The 16,379-nt window shown below is 43.2% G+C and overlaps 1 protein-coding gene and 1 long non-coding RNA gene across 5 annotated transcripts in view; both read left to right on the top strand.

Moving 5' to 3' along the window:
• The window catches only part of LOC125767346 (neurogenic locus Notch protein), a 78,731-nt gene extending 74,514 nt beyond the window's left edge, over positions 1 to 4,217 (top strand). For 3 of the 4 annotated variants that reach the window (XM_049433963.1, XM_049434030.1, XM_049433872.1), the window contains exons 10-12: positions 14 to 329; positions 512 to 865; positions 962 to 4,217. In XM_049433963.1, coding sequence (XP_049289920.1) covers positions 14 to 329; positions 512 to 865; positions 962 to 1,500 — 1,209 coding nt within the window. In that variant the 3' untranslated portion in view covers positions 1,501 to 4,217. The remainder of the gene's footprint in view (positions 1 to 13; positions 330 to 511; positions 866 to 961) is intronic. The other variant, XM_049434108.1, reaches the window with a different exon arrangement.
• LOC125774699 (uncharacterized) overlaps positions 1 to 16,379 on the top strand; it is a 239,462-nt gene that overhangs the window by 129,644 nt on the left and 93,439 nt on the right. The window lies entirely within an intron of this gene.

Below are 16,379 nucleotides of genomic sequence, written 5' to 3'. Positions count from 1 at the left end.
CACCTATTCACAGAGCGCACAGTCGATGCAATCACTGCACAACATTCAGCTCGATAACTACGGCTACTCGCTCGGCGGGAACGTCAATGGCGGTGGAAATCAGTTCTCCGATCTGCTCATGAGCCAGCAGCGTACGTTGAACGGTGGTGGTGGCGGCGGAGGCGGCATCGGATCCCTCTCATCGAACGGTATGGGCCCGGCTGGGAACAACCTAATGCACACGGCCATGCACACGATGGGTGAGAGTGGACTCAGTCCGCCCTACTCCAACCAATCGCCTCCACATTCGGTCCAGAGCAATATGGCGCTCTCACCTCAAGGCTATATAGGTAAAGATACATATCATATTTCCTTGTTGGGGTTTTAAACCTATCTCTCAATTCCTTTTTCTTAACTATTTCTGCTTTTTCGACTACGAAACTACTGCAATTTTCCTAACGCTTTCTTTCTTTCTCTATTCTTTCTTCTGGTTTTTGTTCACCCATCCCAATATGCGTTACGCGTGCTATAGTGTCTCCCGATCACAACGCCTTTGCAGGTTCTCCCTCGCCCGCCAAAACACGCCCCAGCCTGCCAACCTCACCGACGCATATCCAAGCGATGAGGCATGCGCAACAGCAGAAGCACAATATACAGATGATCTCCAGCGGCAACCTGCAGCAACAGCAGCAGCAGCAGCAGCAGGGCGGTAACAGCTTAGGCTGCAATGGCCAACAGCAGCTCGGCGGTGGGTTGAGCAGTAGCAATGGTGGCAACGGTGCCAACAACAATCCCACCACCAACAGTGCAATGCTGGCCGGTCTGCAGATGAACTTCGTGAACGGTTCCAGCGGGCTCGAGCTGGCTGGATTCTGCAGTCCAACTGGTAAGGGTTGATCTTAACCGTTATTGAATCACATTTGGCCGGACGGATGATTAAAACTTTCCTATATCTCTCTCTCTTCTTCCTCCTTTCCACCAGGTCAAGGATCTCAAGCATCGACCTCTCAGAACACGACCGGTACGACCAGCACCGCGATGACGGTTGCATCGGCACATCTATCGCCACTGAGTCAGCAGCAGCAACAGCAAGTGCTCGCTATGGTTGCACAGCAGCAGGCACAACTGAACAGCCAGCAGCAGCAGCAACAGGCTCACCATCAACTGCAGCAACAACAGCTGCAGCAGCAACAGCAACAACAGCAACAGCAGCAACAACAGCAACAGCAGCAGCAACAACAACCACAACAGCAGCAGCAGCAGCAACAACAACAATCGTCCTTCTACCAATATCTGACACCACCGAGCCAGCACAGTGGTGGCGTGACGCCCCAACACCTCGTGCAGACGCTCGACAGCTACCCGACGCCATCGCCGGAATCGCCCGGCCACTGGTCAAGTTCCTCACCGCACTCGACGTCCGACTGGTCCGAGGGCGTACAGTCGCCGGCGAACAACGTGTACGTAACGAGTGCGGCCGGTCACCAGGCGAACAAGGGTTCCGAAGCGATCTATATCTAAGCGCACGCGGGATACGCGGGCGGCACTGTAAAAGTCCGTGCCCCCCACCCCCGAACCTTTTGTTATCGATGCACCAACGCGCGTGCAGTGAAGCGTCACACGTGATTGATGGTGGTGATCCCTCACGCTGTTAACAATTAACGCTCTGGTTTTAGGTAGTAAACGCAATCAGATGCGACTTTTTTTTTAAAAGACAAAAAGCATTAGCACTAAGCAAAGATACATTTTTTATATTTTATTTCTTTTAAAAACAAAACAATCGTAATCGTTTTAAGTTTTAATCCGTACAGTTTGGTTTAGCGAAATGTGCGTGTATGGTATGGATGGGTTTTTTTTCTGGGAGGAAACGCGATAGTGAGAACGAGAGCAAACAAGTGTGTGTGAGCGAGTATGTATGTTTGTATGACCGTGTGTGTGTGTATAGGTGAAAAGAAGAAAAATACGAAAGGAAGAAAGGAAGTAAAATGCGGCGCCTGTAATTGCAAATATCTGTTTTTAGTGCGTAGTATAGCAAACCCGTGCTCTAGCCTGTTAAGTATAAGCTGTAGTTCACTTCAACAGATAGTGAAAAAGCAAGATAGATAGGGAGGGAGGGAGAGAGAGAGCGAGTGAGGGAAGGGCTAGTGAGTGAGCCTTATTTAGCCTCTCTTTTTTTATTATTATTTAGCGTTATCCCTTATCGTCCTTACGTTTCTGATTTAGGCGACATTTTGGTGCCGTATATACAGAGTTGGAAGAAGGTGTACATGTGTATGTTATGTCTTCTTCGTTTTTCTTTTATCGCAACCCGCACCGACTGCGTAGTAATGAGAGCGGGGGGATACCAGCGTGGTCATAATGTGGTCGTAAGCTATCTGAACGGTGCTGCGTTCACCCCCGACGATACAGCGGGTTCAATTGTACATAGATACTGTTTGTTAATTGTTTTGTATAAGCTCCTTTTCATTCTTTCCCACTCTCTTTCTCTCTCTCTCGCTCTCACTCATCCCCGAGATCTTTACATCGCTTGTAGGCAATGTTTCTATTGGTTTTGCAAACCTGCCGTACAGAACCGGCTGGTCAATATATTGGATGTTATTTGACAAGTATGAGTGCGAAATTCGCGTGTCAGAAAGTTACTACGAAAAGGTACGAAAGGTATTCCCAATACGTTTAGCGAAAAGGTTAACGGTCGACGATCTGTGTATTTTATGTTTTATGTATTTTCATTACTGTATTAATTACTCAGCAAGTAATCAGTAGCGAGTGATCGTTGCCGAGCGTTACACATCATACAATTAATGGATCTTATGGTTAATGTACGTAAGCTTTGCTCTGTAAGCATAGCGCGAAGAAAAGGAGCGTTTGACTTCTATTCCCCTTTTTAGTCTGGTGTGTTTATATACTAGCTCTTGGCGGTACCGCTACGGATGTGTAACGATAGCAAACCGTTTTCGAATTTCGCCCTCACTCATACAGCCCGTGCCGGATACGGTCGGAGTCGGCACGTGTTCGTGCTTCCCACTACACGTGGGACGCTGTCCATATGGTCACACCCCCCGAACCGGGCGGGTTGGTTTTCGTACATATATATATTATTTTTACCAACAACTTTATAATTTGTACTTCCTTCGTATACACTTCGCCTCCGTTTTAGCTTAATAATTATTACAAAAAAATATTGAATTATTTTTATAAAAAAAAACTAGCCGTAAGCGTGTAGAATTTTGAATTTTTGTCGTAATCTCTTAACAAAAGAAGAAGAGAAAAAGCAAAAACACTCACTGTTAGTAGTTTCTTTGTTCGTTTAATTGCGAATATTTTTTTTTTAAAAAACGAATTGCATCTCTGTTCGGTTGATCGGATGAGTTTTCTTCCGGTACAGCGGGCTGCTAAGTTCGCGATGTGTTCAAATCAAATCGCTCTCGAACTCCAGGGTCGCGCACACAACGCGTAACGCGACAACTTTTTTTTTTTAAACACATGGCACTAACCGTGCCGAGCTAGATAAATTACAGATTAGTGAATCGGAACGGCTCCCGCTAAGACGCTGTGTTTGCATTTTACTCAATATATTTTCGCTGCAAATTAGGTGAGCCCCCCCCCATTATACTCCCCCTCTCTCTTTTGTGCGTTTAAATGCACCACCGAAGCAGCCGGTGGTAAACAATGCAATAGTATTTAAATATAATAGTGCCGATTTTAATATCGAAGAGTAATATGCGAAAACAAAAAACGAAAACTGAGCGAAATTCTCACGCCACTGTTCATCCTGTGCAAATGGATGCGCGTAGCATTTAGCTAGGTGCAGCAGCAATAAGCAAAGCACATTTACTTACGCTAAAACTGTGCAAAGAACTCATTTTTAAAACAAAGAAAAGGCTCTCCAGGCAAAAGTGATTGTCGGCACAACTTAAAGTCTTTTTGGGGGAGTTGGCCCGTAGTTGCAAAGACGGGAAAAGATGTGAAAGTTTAGTTTAAATATATAAATTTAAAAGAAAACATACAAAACATCAACAAACAATATTGCATTAGATCATGACAAAAAGAGCAGCAGAAAAAAAACAAATGACAAACAAAAGAGGAAGAAAAATGGTACATGAGCGTGGTAATATACATACTTTGCACACCGTACGGTTGTCGTCAATGCGACAAGAAGTAAGACTAGAGAACGGAGAAAGTTAAATTGCGCGAAATAGATGCAGGAATTTTAAATAAAATATCTTATAAAAATAATACTCAATGCTACCGGGGTTTTTTTTTATTTATTTTTAAGTAAAGTTTAGTAAAGATTAGTAAAAGTAAAGAGAAGACCTCGGGTAAGTTGTGTCTTGATTAAAATTATATTGTGAATTGTGAAGATCTGGATAAAAAAAAATGTCTATCACATTTATCACAAGAACGAACAAATATTAAATTTATGTAATATTCAATGTTAAATATTAATTATTATTATTTTTTCTTATTACTGCTATCGAGCAGTAATTTAGTAAATCAATATCGTAGCGGTATTGTGTTTTTTTTTGTACAGCACTGTACGTAGTGCTTTTTTGGGAGAGAATTTTCTTGTGCGCTTAGTGGTTCTAGATGCGTCTATGTGTGCGGCCTTTACACGATCGTTCGATCGTACGACGTTTCGTCCTCTAACCCGTAGCGTAGTAGGCCGTAAGGAGGTGTGTGTTAGTATCGGTCGCATCGGGCCTCGCGCATCGATACGTAGCGCTAGATGCGTGCGATTTCAATGTACGCGGTAATGCTTTTGCAACGGCGCTGTGTTGGTGTGTGCATTTATCTTCGCTCATTAGTTAATTTCTCTCACTTGTAATCTTGTGTGTAAGTGCTCGTTACTGATAAGGAAAAAATTCTCTCGGCTTACGCAGTCTTGTTCTAAACTCGGTCGCGGTCGCACCTAAATCTCCTGCGCTTACGGTTGTGGCACAATGGTTGCAAATTTTAAAGGTCGATGTACTCTTTCTATTCAATCATTAGGCCAACGATTGAATTTTGTCTTAGAGATTGTTAGACAATAATTATTTCATTAAATTTTAGTTAACTATTTGTTGAGTGAAACCACGCGGTAAATCCTTTGTTTTGGTACGTTTTGTGTGCCTTACTGTGTAGTGTGCTTGTGGTGAATAATTTTAGTTCTTTTTTTGACATACTAAAGAGTGTAAAACGCTTGCAATTTTTGTGCAAAATTGCGTACTGTATTGTGACTGTGGCGAAAGACTGTGGCGTCACTTTTTTCCGTACCGTCCATTTTGTTTCTATCAGTGCGAATGGTGAATTTGTCCGGGTGCCAGTCGGTGTAGGTAAAGTAATGTTTTCAGTGCCGAGGTGCGTTCAAGCTTTAGCCACGCGTTCGTAAGTGATCGTTTCGGTGTTAATCGTGTCAATCATGCTCAATATATATCATGCGCGTGTGGGTGGATGCTTGAAATTATAGAAGTGTTTCAGTGTCGGTGCGTTAAAAGCGTCCCGGCTGAACATATTTGCGGATTTGGGTTCTCCAAAAAATATGTGACAATTATGTGCAGTGCATTGCAGTGAAAAGTGGCTTGTGATCAGTGTGTATTTCACGTACACACCAAACGTATTCGGTTTTTCCTTTTCTACCAAACGTATTCGGTTTTTTATAAGAAGGTAAGGATTTAACAAGTAAGGAAAGTCTGATTTTTATTTACAAAAAAAAAAAATGTAAGCAGCTTTTTATTTTCTTTAATACTTCATCGATATGTGCGTTATCTTATTTCGTTTATTTCCTTTTATTATGTTTTATAATATGCTCTGCGTGTGTTTAAGTGTTTGGCTATCGTTGGTAAAATTATGTTTATATTTTTTTTCGGAAAATTTGTCAATTTAATACATAAATCATACTGTGTAAGGAAAAACATCAAAATCCTCAAAAATTGCGTATTTGCCCCACATTTTTTCCCCCATCGGATTGAGCTTTATTATGTCTCTGTATTCTTCTAATATTACAGCTTATAGATTTTCATTCGAATAATATTTTTTCATTTATATCGTATATTTCACTTCTTAGTATTATATTGTCAAAAAAAACATTTTCGGAAAATGATAAAGTCACACGTGAATTTTCCCTGCCAAGCCAAGGTGTAATTGTGTTTTTTCGTGTCAAATAGTGTGCGCTTACATGTGTGTATTTGTGGTTCGAAAGTGTGATTAGTATGTTACTGTCTTTTATTAAGAAGCTTGTCAAGAAAAGCCATTTTTAGCAGGTTTTTCTACGGGTTGTTATAATCGTTCTACTTACGGATTTGTTCCTTTGAATGTACCGGTCTTCTTTCTCTTTCTCGCATTCCTTCTTCGTCGGGATGCTTACGACGTTCGATCACCACGTGGTGTGCTGCTCCTCCTGTCAACTGTGACCTTGACTGTGTGGCGATGGATTTTTTTAGTCGTTGGAAGGATTTACTTGATTCTGATTCTTAGATTCTGTGGGTAGATGTGGAATCCTCGTATATTACATTCCCTTGCTGCATCTAAAATTTCGTCGACGGTGATAATTCTCGGACAAACATGCAATAAATTGTTCAGCTCGTAATATTCTATTGAAGCATCGATTAAGTACGATCGATAAAGGTTTAATCATTGATTTCGGCTGCAGTGATGGCGCTGACTTCTGTTGCGTTTGTAGTTCTTTCTTTGACAGGTTTTTTGCGATTCTTTGCTTAGAGGAAGCAGCCAAATTGTCAAAATCTTCTATTGTAGGGAAATCTCCTGCTTTAATGTGGCGTAGATTTGTGCTCAATCCACTCCAAGTATCTGTTTGTCATCAGTTTACCTCGTTGAAGAGGCGATGATCTGTTGCAAATACGTGGATTTCTGTTGGTTATCATATTCGGTAGTGTCATCCGCTCTTTCGAGTTGCTCCTCGAGTTTCTTCATTATTTTGGGAACGTTATTTTTGATCGTCGAAGCTGGAAGCCTGGTAGGAAGAGAAGAACATTTCAACCACTGCTCTTTATGGCTTCTAATAGGGCTGTTCATTTCCTTTTTTCCACGCTGATGGTCACTTCAATGCCTGGTCATTCCGTCAATAAAATTCGATTTTTTTTTAGTTTCTAATTTTTCTATTTTTTATATATGTTTTCCTGTTAGTATATTGTATAAGAAAACTCAGGATAAAACGGGTTGGCTAGGAGCTGATTTTCCGAGGAGTTGAAAATACTTCAGTACGGCGTTATTAATCGTCTGGTAACGATTTGTGATCTCACCTTTGCTGCAGCTAGCGATGGCCACGATGACGGTGTGGAACTTCTGCTTATTGGATTTAACATTGTTCACGTAAAATGCTGCTTCCAGATATCCAGGAACCACAAAAGGAAAGCTGATTTTTCGTCACCTGTTTTTCCTCTTTTTCCGCTCTTTTTTCCGTCGGCGCGCTGGGAGCAGTTCCTTCGGGATTCATTTTGGATTTTCCTCTTGCATCTTCGTGGAACGTTTTACTTAACGCGGATTTAAAATGTTATTTAAAATCACGTCGGTGTCACCAAGTTAGGAGCTTTCGGCCGAACGGGAGAATTCGTCTTCAGATGTGGTTTGAAGAGATAATTTACTCGGTTGGAGCTCGAGGCGCATAAGGACGAGTTCGAGCTGCTTTCTACTTTCTGCTGTCGAGCAGCTTTCTTATCACTACTTTCGAGCAGTTCCCTACATCTTTTTTCTGGTCCGTATCGGTCTCTGATTTCTTGAACTTCCCACTAGCCGTTGTTCTTCCCCAACAGTTGAATCTACTAGTCGAGACTTTTCGTCGATCCTGTCAGATCTGGTGTTGCCTCGACGTAGTTCGATTGAACGAGCGTTCCAGTTCCAGTTTCGTTCGCAATATTGTATTCATTCTCTGGCAGTAGAGGTTCACCTACGGCGGTTACGGATGCCTTCTGGATATGCCTGTTCTTCAGTGAGTCCGTGAAGAGATGAACCTGGATGTCCCAAGTTGTCCAAGCAAATAGTGATGGGAATCGATGTTTGCCTCTCGATAGGTTCTGACGTTTAGCAGGATCGACTGTCTTCGGCGGCTTAACTGATTGTTTGGTGACACCATCCTGGCAACAGTTGTAAACTGGACCCCAATCTCCTTCCCTATGTCAACTATCGCGTTGAAGGTCCCTCTGGATAATTTTAAGACCGTGCCTAGGGCGCTGATCAATACAATTAATCGTTCTCTTCTTCCTCAATAACGTTATTTAAAATTAAAATGTAACGGATCGAAAGTGCGCCACCTATTGCTATTTGTTGGAAGCATAACACTGTGAAAAGCGCCATCTAGTGTGTGCCATATATAACTAACTTCGCAAGCTTTGAAGAACAGCGTAACGTAACGCTTGTAACGGTTTTTTCTAAAATGAAAGGAGAACCATTACATTAAAAAGTGTTAAAATATGATATCAAATGGTTCAACATGTCAGAAACCGATTGCACCCGCAACGAATGCTTTCATTGTGACACGTATGTCAACGACACACATTGAGTTAGATTTATTAATAGTTTTGTACGTGTCACTAGCATCGGAACGTACAAACAGTAGGAGGTTTTCCCTTCCCCATAGCGCCGTACCAATTTAACCATCACTCTACTCACCTCACGTGATGCATTTTTTGACAGTTAATTAACAATACGAGCCTGTTAAGCGTATTTTACGTTGCATGTGTAAAGTATCGGTAAGGGGTGTTTTAGGCATTGGTATTTGCTCCTTCCGTCAGTCGTCAATGCATAATCGACTATATTGTAACTTTTTCCTGTCTCTTCCTATCTTCCCCCCCCGTTCACCTCCTCTACGTCCCCCACCCTTACAAAACCCTTCTGTTTCGGAAGAGCGTATCATAAACACAACCGGGAGCATCCCGCTGGTCGAAAGATGCTTTTAGTCTAATGAGTGATAATGGATTATATTTTCCACATACGGCTTCCTTTTTCCACCACAATCCCCTCGCGCTTCACCTTCCCACCCACCGCACCTTTAGCGGTTGGTGGCAGTGCAGTGTTACGGTGGAAATGATAGTTTTTCCCCCCCGCAACACGGTGAAAACGGTGATGCACGCTAAAGTGAGACAATCGGAGAAGATAAATAATCGTTCTGTATCGTCTCGCTGTCATGCATGTCCTTACCTTCTCCTTACGATGGGGATGTGTGTGAAGGGTAAAACGCGGAACCTAGAAGCTAAGTGAGTATGATAAATGGTTTTTTTTGGTTCTCTTTCTCTCTCTCTCTCTCTCTCGTTTCTAGATGTGCCTTACAAAGCACAAACCCCGAACAACTTAAACAATAACCCTATGTGTATTGCCCACCCATACCCGTGAGTGAAAAGGGGCTAAGGGAGGATGGAAATGGCACAGAGGGGAAAAGGAAATGTAGAGTTTTCGGGGGATTTTTTTGTTGGTTTGGTGAACTTGCAAATGGTTGTAGGTGATGACACTGTTACTTCGCCATAAGTCATTTCTACGTGACCGGTGATGTGTTGTTGGACGGCGCCGTACCAGGGACGAGAGAATGCTGAAGGCGAGCACAAACTCTTCGACTATGCATTTAATATGCTTACCCAATATCACCAATAATTGTACTTGCTTGCTACAAGCAGCATTCGGTTGCGATAATGAATATCTAAAATAGCAGAAGGTCCTTAGGCTATTGCTTAGGCAGATGACTTCACTTCGTGTGGTTCAATCTTCAGCATAGAACTGCTTGCGGACACGGTTGTCCGGGACTAATTTCGCTAAGTAGTTCCCGGTACGGTTGACGTACCGTGTACGCTGTACCATTCGTATGTTCATTAATCTTGTGCTGAAGCGAAACCATCACCCGACCCACTGTCGGACCGGGTTTCGCTCATGTAAACCATTGACAAATGAATTTGACAGTTTAATCAAAGCCAACACTTGACAGCACGCGTGAAAACAAAAAAAAAAAGGACGAAGAAGAAATGGTCTGCTGACAGCTTCATCATTTGAAAGCCGCAGCTCATTTCGAATTCCCTGATGCCAACCGGGAACGGTTCGCCATTGCTTGACCGCTTGACCGGTAATCACCCCTCGGACGGTGGTGTATTTAGTGCGGTGCATCAAAAATGCATCACGACCGTACTGCTCCTTCCCGGCGAGAGAGGAGGGGGTTTTTTCCCCCTTCGGATGGTTTTGTTTTTCCGCGCATATCTCCGGAACCGATATCGATTATTTGCGATAAATCAATCAGTCGCAGTGCCGGAACCTGATGCATGCGTGCGGAACGAAACCTTCACACCCGGTCAGAAACGGTCCTGTGCCGGTCCGTGCAAGATAGAGAGGGTACTCGACTGTACGCTGACCACACACTGACCGCACGGTTGCGAATAGCCTGAAGAAGGGACCCAAAAAGGTAATTAAATTAAAACCATCGGACCGGTTTGAAATCACGGGTACGGCGACATCACTACGGATTGCATCCCTTGAGAATGGTGGCTTAGCTGAAGATACGGGCGACACACACGCACACACACACACATCGCTGAAGGACACTTTCGAGGACACAAATCGCCTAGTGGCACACGTGGCACGGCAGGATTGTGGCGTGGGATCGGGAATCGCCTTAACAAGCCCGTAATTACCGCGTGTAATTACAAAACGCTTCGTGTGCGTGAAGGTGTACTTAGCTGTGCGGTTGTCCTTGAACGGAAGCCACTTTCACACGCTAGAGGACGAATGTATATGGCTGTGAAAGGAAGGAACAAAAAAAAGGGGGCTCGAATTTTGGATTTATTGGTCGTATTTACAAAGTTGCAATCTTAATAATAGTACCAGATTTAAATGCAGCATTTTTGTTTTTATGATTGCATATCCTTAGGCGCTTTTGGGTTAATGATAATTCCCAATGCAGTATCAAATAGGGTAATTATAATTTTGAGAAAAAGTTACTAGTGCAATAGAACGAAAAATGCAAACTAGGATAAATTAAAAAAAAAAACTTAAAAATAGTTCCCCAAAATAAAATAATAACTACCACACTGACACGTTAAACATTCAAAAGAAGAATATTGGATTTTTATCGAGGTTAAATAAGTATAAAACGAACTTCAGGATAAGTGTGTATCATAAATTATCTGAAATAGTGCACATTTTAAAAAAACGCCTAAAAGTATGCAATACTACTTACAAAATCGTACTGATTGCGGCTTAAATCATATCGTTTTTCCTCCAAGCCCTTTTTTCATTTAAACAAGATCCCGGAATTGGGCTTTTTAACAGCATTTGTACACTTTTCTTTGTCTGCCGCGTCACAGCACAAAAGCTTTAAGTGTATGTAAATAGCACGAACAAGCCTTAACAGGACAGGAAGGTTCCGGCCGATAGAACTCGGCCAGCCGTTAGCCAATTGAAATTAGCATTGCAAATCTCGGCACCATACACTTGCAGTCAATTGCAGTGTGCGCTGCTGGTTGTTGTCTGTTGCGTCTGAGGCTCTGTGGTAATAGTGGGCTGTACCCGGATCATAAGGATAGTTCACAGCACGACTTACATCGAGCAAAACCACTCCTCCTCCCCCTCTTCCTGCTTGTTGCTCATTTGCTTGTGGGCCCACTCTGATCGGACAGTGGATTCGATTGTACCCTTGCTGCATTCGGTACGGGACAGTTCGAGAACGTTGATTTAAATAGAAAATAATTTCGAATTTATTTTATGGATTAAAATGGGCGGACGATGGTGATTTTCCTATGGGCTATAAATTTTACTACGCCATCCAACCCAACACACCCTTTTTGTGCCCGTTACACCTTACACCCGGGGCAGATGCACAACCCGATTGTAATCAGGTGATGACAGCGTTCGGTGTGTATTATGGACAGGAAATGGATGGACCAAAGTCCATCAAATGCAATTGCTTGCACGTTGGGTTTCGAATTCGAAACTCAAGCATAACAAATTGATTGGGAAAAGATAGGGGAGGGAGGGGAGAGGAAGGAAGGAGGGAGTTAAGGTGGTTTGTAGTTTGAATGGGTTGTTCTATGTAAATTATTTGCCCATTTCATTTTAATACACCGGACTGCCATTGGGATGCATTCGCGTATTATTTTGCAATGAGTCACGCACGCTAGCACAAATCTACGCACACTCGTTTGTCTTGTACTCGGGTTTTTTTTTGTCCCCAACGAGGTGTAGTGATGGGTAAATTATAAATTTTGCCGGAGTCGGATCGGTCCGACTCCGCTGCCATCTGGAGTCGAAAGGACTCCGGCAGAAGTGAGCGGGCCGAAGGGAAGGGGAGGGTGGGGGAGTAGGATCTAGTCATGCAAAATTTACAATTTACGCATAGGAAGTTGGGGGTTGGTGGGGGGTGGGGGGAGGGTGTAGGATCGTGCCCTGAACAATTCACAATTTATCCATGGCTAGTCGGACTCGACCGGACTCGACCGGACTCGACCGAACTCGACCGGACTCGACCGGACTTGTAGGGAATCGATCGGACTCGATCGGACTCATCTGGACCCATTCGGACTCATCCGGACTCATCCGGATTCGATCGGACCCAATCGGACTCGACCGGACTCGAAGGGAATCGAACGGACTCATCAGGACCCATTCGGACTCATCCGGATTCGATCGAACTCCGAGTCGACCGCACTCGACTGAACTCGTTTTTACTCGGAGTCGGAATCAATTTTTTATACGCGAAGTCGGAGCGGATCCACGATTCCACTCCGGATCACCCATCACTACCACAAGCGGATGCATTTTTGAGCCATGAACGGGGAAGTGAGCAACTGGATTTGTCAGAAATGAAACGGAAGGGGTGAAGGAGAAGGAAAAGAGTAATATGTAAATCGGTTATTTTAACAAAAAGCACACTTTCAATTGCAATTTGGGGAAGCGTGCGAGTGTGCGCCCGGAAGGTAGGCAAACCCCGGTACACGTCCTGGATACCAGTGTTCCCCAAGCAAAACGGGGTCGGGTCCGGGATACTGGGATGGATTTACTTATCTAATCTGTTTTTTCCCCCTCCGTTTTCCCCTTTCACAATTACCCGTTCGCTTTTTGGGCTTGGTGTTGAATTAATTGACAATGCAGTAAATAGTTTTCCAATAGCGCTATTTCCGGCTGTTACCAATGGTGTGTGTGTTGGGGACACAAAAAAAATACTCACAGAAATAACCGGAAGGTACTGTCATAACAATTATGCTGCCAGCATAATGCACTCAACCGCAGGCCAGAACGTTTCGCACATTTATTGCAATTTTACTCTTTTCCCTTTTTCCTCCTACCCCATGTAATCTCCCTTCCCCCCCTCCAGGCGTTTTTCGTCACGTAGTAAAGGATTGTTGGGAACATGGGTTTCCTTTCCTCACTCTTTACAGCTCAATAGTAGCTCATTAGCTATGTGTGTGTGTGCGTGTGGGTGAATGCTGTTCTTCATTATGCATTTGTGCGCTGCATATACTGACACATGTCGTGCTATAAATCTCTTTTTTTTAGCTGCTGCTTGCTTTGTAACACAACTTCACCCGGGGGGCAATGGGCAAGTGCGTTGCGTCCCCCCTGTGCAGGTTGTTAATAATTAATCGAATGCAATGTATATTGATTTTTTTTTTCGCTTCTTCCTTTCCTATCACAGAAATGTCGAATGTCAAACAGTAAAGTCAGTGATGTTATTCGTGGACCGGCGTATTTATGGTGTTGCTGAATAGTTAACCACCGTAAGGCAAACGGACAGTTTATGCATTGCATCATCGATAATGTAGAGAGAGTGTTTTTTTTTGTTGCTCCCGCACCCCCAAAACAGATGAATAATTTTACACCTCACAAACGGGTCAGTAATGTTTGGGGGGGGGGGAATAAAAAAAATATTTTTGCGTTGCTTCCACCAACATTACACACCAAGCGTGCGATCGTAAAACTTTATGCCGCTAGTAAAACGACCGTCTTCGAGCGATGGGCTACGATGAACACTGGGCAAACAATGCTAAACTGCGTTCGCGCATGTGAATCGGATTGCATACATTACGGGTGCACTGTGCAGTGTTTTTGGTAAATAATTTTAAATGTTTTTCACCATTTTTTTATGACATTTCTGTCGCCTGTCACTCGCGAAATGCGGTTTGCATATCGTACCGGATCGATGCGATCGTAAAAATCTAACAAAACGGCACCCGGAAAGCTCTTGCACTTTGCACTAGATTGACTAGATTCAGGCGCTTTGGGGGCGCGCGCAAAACGATAAAATTTCACACAAGCAAAAGACTTGTACTTGCACTAGATTGACTAGATTCAGGCGCTTTGGGGGCGCGCACGAAACGATAAAATTTCACACAAGCAAAAAAAAGAAAAAAACCTTCAAATCAAAAATATTGAACATTATTGCTAGGTGGTAGAAGTTTTCACGAAAGACCCTTCTCCGTCTACTGCTTCTCGACGAAAAACTGCATCCTTTGCCGGACGCCGTTTTGCATACGGAATGGGGGTATTGTTTTAGGCTATTATTTTCCACTTGGGAGAGAACATTTTACTCTAAAACGCTTGAGCGTTTCCTTGAGTGTGTGTGTGTGTGTCCTTGTTCCAATCGGTGGATCCCTGTCGGGATGTCCTTCCGGTACCGAGCGTCTCAAGTGGCTTTCGCTGTCATAAACTCTTCATCCTTTGTTTACCCTTCCTTCTACAGTTCGCCCTTTCTTCCCCATTCAGTCAGGATCAATAGTTTTGCCGTTTTGTGTCCGTTTCAAGGAGAAAGAAAACACATACACACACACATGTACATAGGAAAATTCAGAGTTTATGGAGAGAGAAAGAGAGGTGTAGAAAAAACACTATAAACGAGTTAGAAAATATTCAACCGCTTCGAGGGAAATGCATGTCATCGAGCATCGGTCCCGTTTGGTGGTGAAAACACATAAAGAACAAGCGATTCGTATGAAAACTCGATTTTCATATCCCTGCTCCACTGCATCCATTTTCCACGGAACCATCTCAACACACGAACCAAGGACTTTGGGGTTGAGTTTGTCAATATTTTACTTCCCCCTGCTTAAAACCTGGTCCTGACGGGGTGGCCCGTTGCTGCTAGTAAAATTCAGCGTATAATTTAATACACCAACACACACATACACACAGTCACATGAATGTTTTTAAAAGAAAACACACAGGAGACATCCTTGTGACTGTCCAGCATTAAAAGCATAATTCAAAAAAATCAATGGAAATATTATTATTGTTTCGGCGGACGTCTGACCGTCTCACTGTCGGGTAACCCTCGACATTCCCACACACTATCTTCCCCGCCATTCCCCACTTTCTTTCCTCTTGCGATGTTTTCCACCGTAAGTGAGTAAGTCTGTTTTGCGTTTCAGTAAACGGGAAATAAAGCAACTAGCCTGGACTCTGGTCACCCATCCCAAAACATTTCATTGCTTCATTGTTTGGTTTCGGGCGTGTATTTGGCTTTCCTTTTTTGGACAAATGCGGTGCTCAACTGCATAATTTAATCAGGAGGATAAATTTACTTCCCTACCTTTACCGTGGTGACAATCGGGAAAATCAGAAAGGAAAAAAAACACACAACATCAATAAGTGTTATTATTCGCGTGTTGCCTTTGAACGGGAAAAGGAACGGGTAAAGGAATGAGGGAAGTGGAAAAATATGGGATTGAAGACAAAGTGGGTGAGAGGAAGGGATCGTTTCGAAGGATAAATAAAGGCGATCAAACAAGCTTGACCAACCAACAATGAACATGGACAGGTTAGTGAGGTGCAGATGTTCGCTGGAAAGCTTGCTCGATTTGCTAAGAAGAGTTAGAAGGAAGAGAAAAACACACACACACAAGGGTAACAGAGGGGGGGATTAAGGGATGAAGAGAAAACTTATGAAATATGGGACAGACGATGGTTGAGTAGAAAAACGGAATTGCAGGGAATGGGTGACGAAGACAAGTGGATAATCGAATTTCGATAGAGAACTTTCTCGTTCGATTACGGCTACGACAATGAAATGAAGTGCACCAGCAGCATGTTGTGGCTGTGTTGAAAGGCACAATCCAACCACACATTCACTTACACTTCCAACACTTGCAACAACGCTACAAGGATACAACCGTCCCAAGGAAAGGCAACTAAAAGCAAAGCAGAAGGTATAACAATGTATATACGGACGAGGAAAATCAAAATCGATGAGGGTTGTGCAACGGAAGGAGAAAAGTGTCGAAAGCAGTCATATCGTACCGGCGATCAATGGAATTGAAATTGTGATTTTAGCTGTGACGATTTCGATGTTTATATTCCACTCATTTTTCGCTTGAGAAAACAGATTGGATCGCTGCGATGGGGTGTAAATAGCAAGTGTGGAATATGGATACATTATAGAATTTAATTTGTTTAAAATTTCATATAACAAGTTTAACTTAAAAAAAATTGCTGTATTT

Source organism: Anopheles funestus, chromosome X, assembly GCF_943734845.2.
Source record: "Anopheles funestus chromosome X, idAnoFuneDA-416_04, whole genome shotgun sequence".
NCBI lineage: Eukaryota > Metazoa > Arthropoda > Insecta > Diptera > Culicidae > Anopheles > Anopheles funestus.
Note: the sequence above shows the minus strand (reverse complement) of the source record. Positions and strands in the feature narration are given on the sequence as shown.